This window comes from Opisthorchis viverrini, assembly GCF_000715545.1.
Source record: "Opisthorchis viverrini unplaced genomic scaffold opera_v5_306, whole genome shotgun sequence".
Taxonomy (NCBI): Eukaryota; Metazoa; Platyhelminthes; class Trematoda; order Opisthorchiida; family Opisthorchiidae; genus Opisthorchis; species Opisthorchis viverrini.
In genome coordinates, this window is record NW_008751964.1 from 489,226 (window position 1) to 499,032 (window position 9,807).

The window sequence follows — 9,807 nt, forward strand, 5'->3', positions numbered from 1 at the left end:
TATATATATATATATACAAAGCTACGTCACCTCACTCATCCAAGGAAGTGTGCGCATGATGAATTAGACTTATGCAACATAAATATAACCGGTGCTTCAGGAATATTTAAACCGCAGAAAAATGGATGCTGTGCATGGAACAGCCATCAGTTTACTAAACTAAAATCGCTGACACTCAAATCCCATCATAATCAGACAGTAATATGCCAGCGAAAAAGGGAGCCAGTCGAACACGTAGCTGGGGGTAGCAAAGAAATCGTGCAGCTGGGTGGCCTTGTTGAAGGGATCAAGATGAACTGCATAGTGACACACACCTTTGACGTCATACACGACCCAATAAAAACAGTGAAACGAGGGCAGAATTGGTGTCTCGGGAATAAACTAGACACCACATTATTCGGTGGTTGTTCTCGTACCATTCAGTTTCAATCGGTGAAAAGTATAAGGTCCATATGCATTAACTCGCAGGACAGAGAACCTTATAGGTTTGGCATGGTGATTAAATGAAGGGATAGTGGAGTACACAGAGGAGAACTATGGAGGAATGGAGGACCCTCAGCCAAAAACTCCTAGTCAGTAACAACACAATGCAATACAAAGCGGTAAATTAAATAAAACAAACCTCAAGAGGGACTGAGATGGACGTTAAGTCGGTTTTTGAATAATTGAAGGTTATCAATTAGGCAAAAGACAAACAGTTGTAAAGATGCGACGAGATAAGGACAGCTTTTCAACTGTAGTAGTGACTAGTGGCTAGATGAGCGTCACCAAATTGAACGAGAACCTTGACAAGTGTGGAGCACGATAAGTTCTCATAAGTTTTCAAGGCAAATCAAGGTGAATAAAGAGAAGCGGAGGATGGTGGAAGATGCAATCAAAAGTTTAGATCAGGACTGAAACTATGAAGGATGAATATATGGAGGGATTCCGGAGGGTTACACGTTGTTAAGATCGCAAATCCCCAGTCGAGGGTGCTGGTCGGGTCGGTGTTTAGGGAAATGATGCTCTGTGCCCGGTTGTCGCACAGTCAGACTGGAGCAAAGCACTAGCAGAGTCGCAGGCATAGCGCTGAATTGCATCATCTAAGTCACGGATAGAGATAATGGCACACAGAAATCGTCCACATAAAGAAGGAACAAAGTGGGGTGAGCAAAAATCTTTCCAGTGCTGGCTTTCTGAGGTTGAGGTAACGTCACCTATCCTCACTTGCATATAACGGATATACAAGAAACTTCTAATCCAGGTGATCAACTACGGATAAATCCCGTAAATGGGAAGCACAACAAGGAGGTCCGCATGCCGGATCCAGCAGAATGTCTTCGGTATATCGAGGGCAACCACATCCGTTTCATCAGAAGAACCAAGTGAGGAAGACCGCACGTGTGACATGTAAGCTAACTTATTAGCAGTTGACCGGTGGCGCCTGAACTTATATTGGTAGCCACTCAAAAGGGCATAGTCTTCAAGATTGTGAAGCGGTTAGGTTAAAATCCCTCCAATAGATCTGGACACAATGAGGATAGGGAGATGTGCCGGCATTTTCGGGGGTCAGAGCGGGAGACATGTTTGGGAACATGGAGGACAAAGAAATTTCTCCACTAGGAAGGGGAAATACCAGTAAGAATAACCGTACACGCTTCGGATGACCGAGGCGAGTTCAAGAGCCGAGTTACAAAACAAAAAAGAAGGGATACCATCGGAACCAGATGATTTAGAGTCGATCAGTTTTGAGAGGAGACAGTGAATACTCCTCGTATTGATAATCAGAAAAAATGAGTCCAAAAGGGATGGGTGGACCAGTACAGAACTAAATAGAGATGAGAATCGGCAGAACAATTTCTGTTTTCCCCTGACGGCAGTGACCTGGGACTTCTGAATGTGTAAATTATGGAAGATGTGGAGGACAAGCGTTGAAACTGACTGAATTGGTCACACTCCAGAAGGAATGACTTCCAGTCTGTGCTTTCGATTGCTGGACCACCTTTCGCGCAACGAATTCATCTTTAACTCTGTTGATTACAGATGAGCAACAGATTAGAAACATAATCGGCACATGTCGACAAGGATACTTCCGCCAACACCTGTAAAATCTACGGCAGCAAAGCATCGGTGTTGAACACTAATGTCATGCTGTCGATGATAATGACGACCTGTAAAATCCATTTTTCTTCTTTACTACATACATAGTGAAACCATTTTGGGGATGACTGCTTCAGTGGTTTTGGCTCAAGCCGTCAGAAAGGAGAATGATATTTTTTGGATGGGGGAACGCGGCGTCCTCGAAGAAACAGCACTTCCGAGGAAAACTGCTAATAAATTTAGACATACCATCTCAGTCAGTGGAAGAGCATCACTACGTTACGTGAAGAGAGAGGAAATATGGTCTTGAGAGGGGAAGTGAGTGGGAAAGATCGCTACGGCAGTAAGTAGAAGAACCAATGGGACAGAAGAGGTCAGCATCGTCAATTGTTTTATGGACACAGTTATTAGGTGGATCGCTTAAAAAGATTAAGCGTCCGAAGAGTGCGGCCGTCGCGATCAAAAATACGGGTTGGAAAGCAAACTGGGTAAGAGAGTTGGTGGCGAAAAAACTGGCCGGACGGTCGGCAGAATAAGTGTGAAAAAAACGGGGGTCATTCGAGAATGCAGACTTTCACACTAGGGTCGGGATGAAGCATCCGTTCAGTCAACGTTTAGCAAAACCAAAACGGAGAAAACTTAGTCGTCATTCAAAAGTATTTATGTATCGGGAGTTAACGTCAAAATAGTTGATAGTTCATTACAGAAAGGTGAGAGACGGGTTTAAAAATCATTCAACTGTGACAGCCTTTCGGTCATTAGCTGCCACTTTACCCGAAGGAAACACGAAGCCTGAAATGCTGTCAGGCTGCCAAAGCCTGGACAGAAACAATGGAAAGTTGTAGGAGGGTAGGGTCACTATATTGGGAGATTGGGGTCTCTGTGAGAATAAAGCAAGTAAAGTGGACCGAGTTGACATTGTACTTAACTAGTTAGTGTTAACGGCGAGTCCTTGAAATCGCTTAACAGAGCGATTTCTCACTAAGTGAAAGACCGACATGCAAACCCGAAGATTTGGATTGGCGGACCGAACCGAGGGGTGTGGTTCAAACTGTAAACAGATCTTACGACTATCATGAACAGTATTCAACGCCACAGCAGTAGCGGAGTGGTGATTTCCTACAATGCCCACCCGATGGAAGTAAATAGTAAAGAGTGAGAAGAGGTCTGTTGCAAAACATTCCTATGTCCCTAAGGAAGGCGGTAAGGAGCAAAGTGCCTAAACCTACCACAGCCACTGAAATAAACCTATCTGAGCATCGTGTTGAAGTAAAATGCTGTAAACTGGGCTAATCCAGCACGATTGACGAACCACATACAATAGAAGCTCAAGAGGAAACGCCAGAAAAACGGCCAGATAGTTCGACTAGGACGCGTCATCACGACTGTCTCTTAGATAAGAGTGTGCAATGCCACATGCGGTTTTTAACCCCACGGAAGAGGAATCACATGGCCTCCACCCACAAGAGTGGGCAGAAACCAGAGCACTTGAATGGACAACAGCTTGCACTTCAGACTAGGAAGTCATGAATTTTTTCTTGCGAAACTTTGAAAACAAGAGCTTAGGCGATAAAAAAACGGTTATTAGTACGTGGTCGTCTGGCATACATGGCGTGCGCTTCAGACACTTTGACCGAACAAACTTCAACTATGGATCAATCAATTAAGATCTTACGGAACATATCATCACGGATATCCGACATCCGACAGCACTGAAAGGTGCCAAAGGTGAGCCATACGCCTCACCTTGCTAAGTGCATACCCAGTGACAGGACAGCTTACTTGAAGATTATCATTTACGAAGTCCCCATATAGTTCAATTGAGAGAAACTGTGGAGTGACTAGTAAGTATAGCGATGGAACCCATTAGGGTAAATGCATGATGCCGGTGAATTCACATTCACTAATGGCCCGAAATATGAAAGGGACCTAATGCATTGCGAAAGCCTATAGTATGAAAAGATTTCGCGGCAGGAAACAGGAGCACACTATTGAAGCTGGTTTAAATGATCAGCTTAACCATTCCGGAAGAGAATGTCCCAGGGATTCCTACGCGACTTTTGACTCCAACGATGGGGGTGGACGTTTTAGAAAACAGTTCGGTCGGTCTTTATCAAGACAATCTTCGTAATAGTCTCATGAAACTGGGTGGAAAACCGGCACTTAGCTCCGCAAGTAATAGTAATCTGGCGTGAAATTTCGTTCCTTAGATGAAACAGCGCATCTGGCAAGGGCGGTTTTCACCTTACACTCTTCACGGTCTTGAAGCCTTTTTAATCACTCCGACAAAACACCACCGCAGCGCAGTGTTTGGACAGTTCCTCAAACCTCCCAAGATAAGATTATCTCGCAAGAGCAATAACCACAATGAGCAAATGCTGCCTTTATCTTTCACTGGGTTTGATTGGTTGCATGCAGAGTGCATCTTTCTCGTTCCATAGTGTATCAGCTGTTATCGGATGTAGTCGACATTTGCGGGTTGAAAACTGCACCGACTAAATGTGCTGGTTGAGTCGTGTTTTGAAAGTTGCTGGCATTGGTATACATAAAACAAAAGTCAAGGGGTTCCGGAAATGTCAGACACAGAGCGGAAGTCACCACAGAAGTCGATATGGCTGGGTTAGTGGGCGACTTTTTTCCGGCGTTCGCGGAGGTTCGTCATACTGGTAAACGCAAGCAGATAGTGATACGACTGGATATGGTTGTGAAAGATTTAGAAAAGAAAGTTAAAACAATCCCGTGACCTACAAGCAACCGAGTATAGACTGTCAGGCTAGAATATTCTTGAGGAGGCCAAGTAGAGACACCGACCAGTTTTGTGAGTTTGTTCTAGCAACCTGTTGTCATATTTCGGCTACAGCTTCCAGGTTTAAATGGCACATTAGGCATGAGGTCTGATGCATGTGGAAGTTACGATGCTCAGTACCGTTCTCCCACGGAGCCACATTTTATAGATCGTGCTGATTGGCAAATTCGAAAGCTCTTTCAACTACGATTTTGTGAAAGATAATGATAGATATAATCGTTCAGCTGTAACGTTTCGGTGCCCAGCCGTCACGCCACCCAAAGGAAGCATGAGGGGTAGGATACTTCCAGGTTGCCCAAGCCTAGACAGAGGAAGTCGAGAGGCAGAGGTCGGGTTTGAACCACGGACCTTCTGGTTAGTTAATTCGCGCTCTAACAATTAAGCGGGGGTCTAAAGTGCAGGGGGTGAGTGAAGACATACGTACAGTTCGTCGTTGGACGGCAGTTAGTTCGCTTTTGGCTATTTGGCTGCGAAAAAGGTAGGCATGGGGAATCCTTTGGTATTCTGAGCATTAAGTGGCTCTTTGGAGCTTGATATCGTTGGCGAACATTCTGCAAGGGGACTGAGCCCAAACGTCTTGGTGGTTAGGGTCTGAACTTACTAACCCAAAAGTTCACGGTTCGAAACCAACCCTGATATCCCGCTTGCTTCTGTCCACGTTTGGGAAACTTGGCAGTACCTGAGGCCCCGTGCTTCCCTAGGGTGACATCACAGTCAGGCACCGAAAAAGTGTTACAGCGGAACTATGATTAGTATTTTCATCGATACAAATATACAAGACATTCATGCATATCAGCATTAAACCTTGGGCAATCAACACCAATCGTGGTCAAAGACATCAACATCAGTGTTGACCCTGATGCTTCACTGCCGTACGACTACACAGTTTGTCTAACCATATTACAAACCTTTGCAAGAAAACAGACAAGAGTGGGTGAGGGAGGAAACCCAGTGATGAACAATCGCAAGCATTCTGAGGTGCCTACACTTCCAGGCGCTCAATCAGGCAATCTGGAAAGGAAATGACAATACGAAAGCCACTGAGACCGGTCAGTCGCCACTTCTTACATTGTCTCCAGCCAAGCTCCGGAAAGGTCACGCGGATCGCATTCTGAAAGGCGTACCGCACCAACAAAACAAACTTTTGTAATCTCTTTCACTATTCTGTAAAAGTGATACATTGTCCACCTTGCGGTTTGCGAAAATGTGGAGGAGACATGGACAACAATCGTCTAGCCAGACGGCGTTTCGGTATGCGCAGCACATGACTGATCCACCGCGGTTGATGGAGCTGGATGTTTTCCGCTACTGAAGTGCTTACCACACAACCAACCCTTTTCTAATTACCTTGTAATAAACCTGTTGACGCCATCCAAAGCAGTAAAGCCCCTGAGACACCCGAAGAGGCCTCACATCGTCTGTCCTCTGAGGCCACGTTTAGCAACCATACAACAACACAACACCTGCTGTAGCTTGGTACACACAACTGTTAAGACTGCGTGATACGTCGTTATGATGGTACAATTAACGAAAAACATCAAACGTGATCTCGGACTTTGAGATACCTGCACCGACTTTATCAGACCTATTTCCGTCAGAGCTGAGATGCAGCAGCGCGTAACTGCATGGTCAGAGGCCACGCTGGTATTCCGGTAGCGGCGGGCAGTGGTCGGCCCTCGCCACCGGCAACTGATGGCGGTGTGGTCGATTTGGATTCGGGATTGGTGAGTTGATGAGCACCACGTCGTCAAGCGATTTCTGCGGTCCTGGAGATGGGTGCTGCAAAGGAACAGTCTGTGATCGGCACACATCTGAAGTAGATTATTTCCGTTGTCCGTGAGTCTCATATCCAAATTAAGACGGCAGACATTTATCCAAAATTCTGACAAGATCATCATATGTAACTGCATTATCCACGGCTGCACGTGGTTTGGGAAAGTGCCAAGGCGTTCAGGGCCGTAAATCAAATCCCATGGCTCAAAAAACCGTAAGGCAGTCGAATTTGGCGTAAGACCACCAGCGTAGTCTACATATTTAAAGGACAAGTAGTCACGAATGTTTCATCTTTCAATATAGAGGGTCAGGAGACTGTTGGCAAGACCTCTACCATTGACCAACCTGGCATGAGGCTCTGTTTATATCACATGAACACGCTGCAGTATAGCTGAATGGCTGAATCGCTAAAAAGAGCCACGACAGCAAACTACGACGGTGCGGTGCTTCAGACAACCCTTCATCTAGCTAAGACAGGCAATAAAACCATAAGTAGCTAGTTTCTAAAACAGCATGTGATGCTGTCCTCCGTCGAACACCCTCAAGGAGTCCGGGTAAATGACATCCGTCCCTGGTCCAAATGTCTCAGGTGAGAGGCAGGTTGGTTAGACATATTATTCTAAGTACAAATCCGTGGAATTCAGACGAGAGAACTGTTTGCTACCCCAGAAAGAAATAAAATAAATCCTTCAGCTGTGACAGCTTTGGTGCGCGCTTATCGTGCAACACGAACGAACCACGCGGGCTGATACTGCCAGGGCGCCCAAACCTAGGCAGGAACAATCGAACAGACAAGACTGTTCGAACCACAACCTTCCAGTCATTCATTTCGAGCCTTGGCAAACGGACTACCTCGAGCTCAAAGCTAGTGTTTTTTGTATGACAAGGGAGATGGCCTGTGAGAACAACCCAAATGGGATGTGTCCAGGTCTTCGAAGGCGTTGTCTCATCCTCCAGGGCTCGTTCAACCTGATGCCGGTGAACCCGAAATAAAGTGCTTAGAAAAGTGAAGTACGGCTAGGCAAGAGAAGGTTAATTCAAAGTAAATGCCGCGCAATACCAGCTGCGCTAATTGGGCCGTATATTGATCATTCCGAATAGTCATGTGCCAAAAGAGCGCTTTTTCCCGTGTCCCATTCGGAGTGGCCTAAGCAGATGTTACCAACCATTCGCCTGGCAAAGGGATGTGAAAGCGATTTCGAAAATCCTGTGTAATGACGGTGCAATCCACTCTTAAGACTGGGTTCCACGTGATCCTCCTGCACATGCTTAGACGTTGAAAGATATGGTTGCTAATAGGTATCAATGGAATTGCAATTGTTAGTTATACCCACAGTGCCCACGGGAATATCTGGAGGCATCCTAGTGTTTGTGGTGGGTTGGCACTAACCACTCAACTGGAACATTCTTTCGGTGCGCAGCTGCCAAGCCTTCTGAAGGGAGGACGATGCAGGGGTACTGCCATTTTGCCAAAGCCTAGACAGAAGCAGGTGGAGTCAGGCATCAAATCCACTCTTAGCATATTTTTGTTTCTTTTTCTCGTAATACGACCTTTGAATGTATTGTGGTTGTACGAAAGGAAACCATAGGTGTTAGGCATCAGATGTTACGTCTTCGATAGTGGTGACGGCGGAGGTATTCGACATCCTGTGGTGGTGACTTGTGTGGAATGCAGGAAAGTACATGCGGAAACAATACGACGATTGACGAAAGCCCTCGATTAAAACACTTACGCGCTCAACGATGAAAATTTGAATCCTTCCTGTATGAACGACGTAAACATTATCGTCCTGTTCTCCAATCCGGAATAAATGTTCACCACTTTCCAAGTGGATGGTCTCAATAAATTTGCAAAAATCGATGAAAAAAGACTTCTCAAGGTGCCCGAACACTCTGATGGAGCTGATCATCAACTTCAAGTCATCAGGATACGATGAATCTTCGTCCTCGTCCGGCTCATAAAACGACTCTGGAAGCCGGTAAGGATTTAACGTGATGGAGTTCATTTCATCTGGAATATGAAGCAACCTGAAAATGCCAACCAAATGCGCATAACGTACCTTTTAACAAACGCCACCATAAGTTCACGGCGAGCGTCAGGAGAGCTGATGCTGTTAAGCTTCTCCGTGAACCCGCTAAATTTTCTGCCAAAGTGAACCGCATAGTACCGCAGTTTGTCACGCTTTCTAAACCGGGGAATGTCACGCGAAAAATTTGGCCTTCTGATAACTAAATACAGCATGGTTGACGGACCAAATTGAGGACAGACCTTCGTTTTTCACCCTTCGAAAAAAGAACAGTGTTGCAGCGCAAACAAATGTCACAGATACGACTAAGAGGGTGATATTCTAAGTTAATTTTGATTGCACTTTTCGGCAGCAGAAACCTACATATGCAGAACTCAAAGTAGGAAAAACTTCGACCAGAATACTGCTGTTTATCGTTTTGTACACTGCAACATATCCATGCTTTAAGATCCCGAAGAGACATATGAAGGGAAATCCGATGATTGTAAGGAACCACGAAATCCACCAACCCATCACCCTTGTCAGACCAACGCGTCCTTCACATCCGAACCCAGCGCGCTTTCTAAGGCTCGTTGGTTCGATCCAATCGGTTAGCTTGTCTCAGCGCAGCGTAATTGAACACAATCCATCCAACATTCCAGAATCATAGGTGTTTGGGTACCGAATAACTGTCTTGGTTTCCTCCTTTATCTTCACATGCTGATGACAAAAGGATAGTAAGTGCCAGATCCAAAAGTTACTTGCAACTTCGTGGAAGGCAAACCAATTGTAACGCTAAGTCTTTGTGGCTGATGTCGATTCGGCTGTCCTGTTTGAAATACGAGGATGTGAAGCAGTAATAGACTAGCATTATTTCAAGAAAGTAGATGACAGTGCATGAAGTCAGAGGGATTTGGAAGATGGGAAAGTGTAACCAAGAATCTGGTTGTTGTTTTGCCTTAATATTTTACCCGTTTTTTTCATTTTTCAACTTCTTGTTAACTTTTTTCCTATTCTTTCTTTTATGTTTTCCTGTAACAATTTTTATAGCCCGCATTTTCGGTAATAGAAACAGTACACTGCACTGCGAACTGGTGCATCGGTTACCGAAATTTTTCTGCTTTTATGTCTACACAACACCCA

The 9,807-nt window shown here is 45.2% G+C and overlaps 1 protein-coding gene across 1 annotated transcript in view; it reads right to left on the minus strand.

Annotated features, from left to right (window-relative positions):
• The window catches only part of T265_09823 (hypothetical protein), a gene marked incomplete at both ends in the record, with an annotated part of 78,448 nt that extends 69,300 nt beyond the window's left edge, over positions 1-9,148 (minus strand). Inside the window, 2 exons of the mRNA XM_009176006.1 lie at positions 8,392-8,718; positions 8,912-9,148. Of these exons, the coding sequence (XP_009174270.1) occupies positions 8,392-8,718; positions 8,912-9,148 (564 nt within the window). The remainder of the gene's footprint in view (positions 1-8,391; positions 8,719-8,911) is intronic.
• Positions 9,149-9,807: the final 659 nt, after the last annotated feature.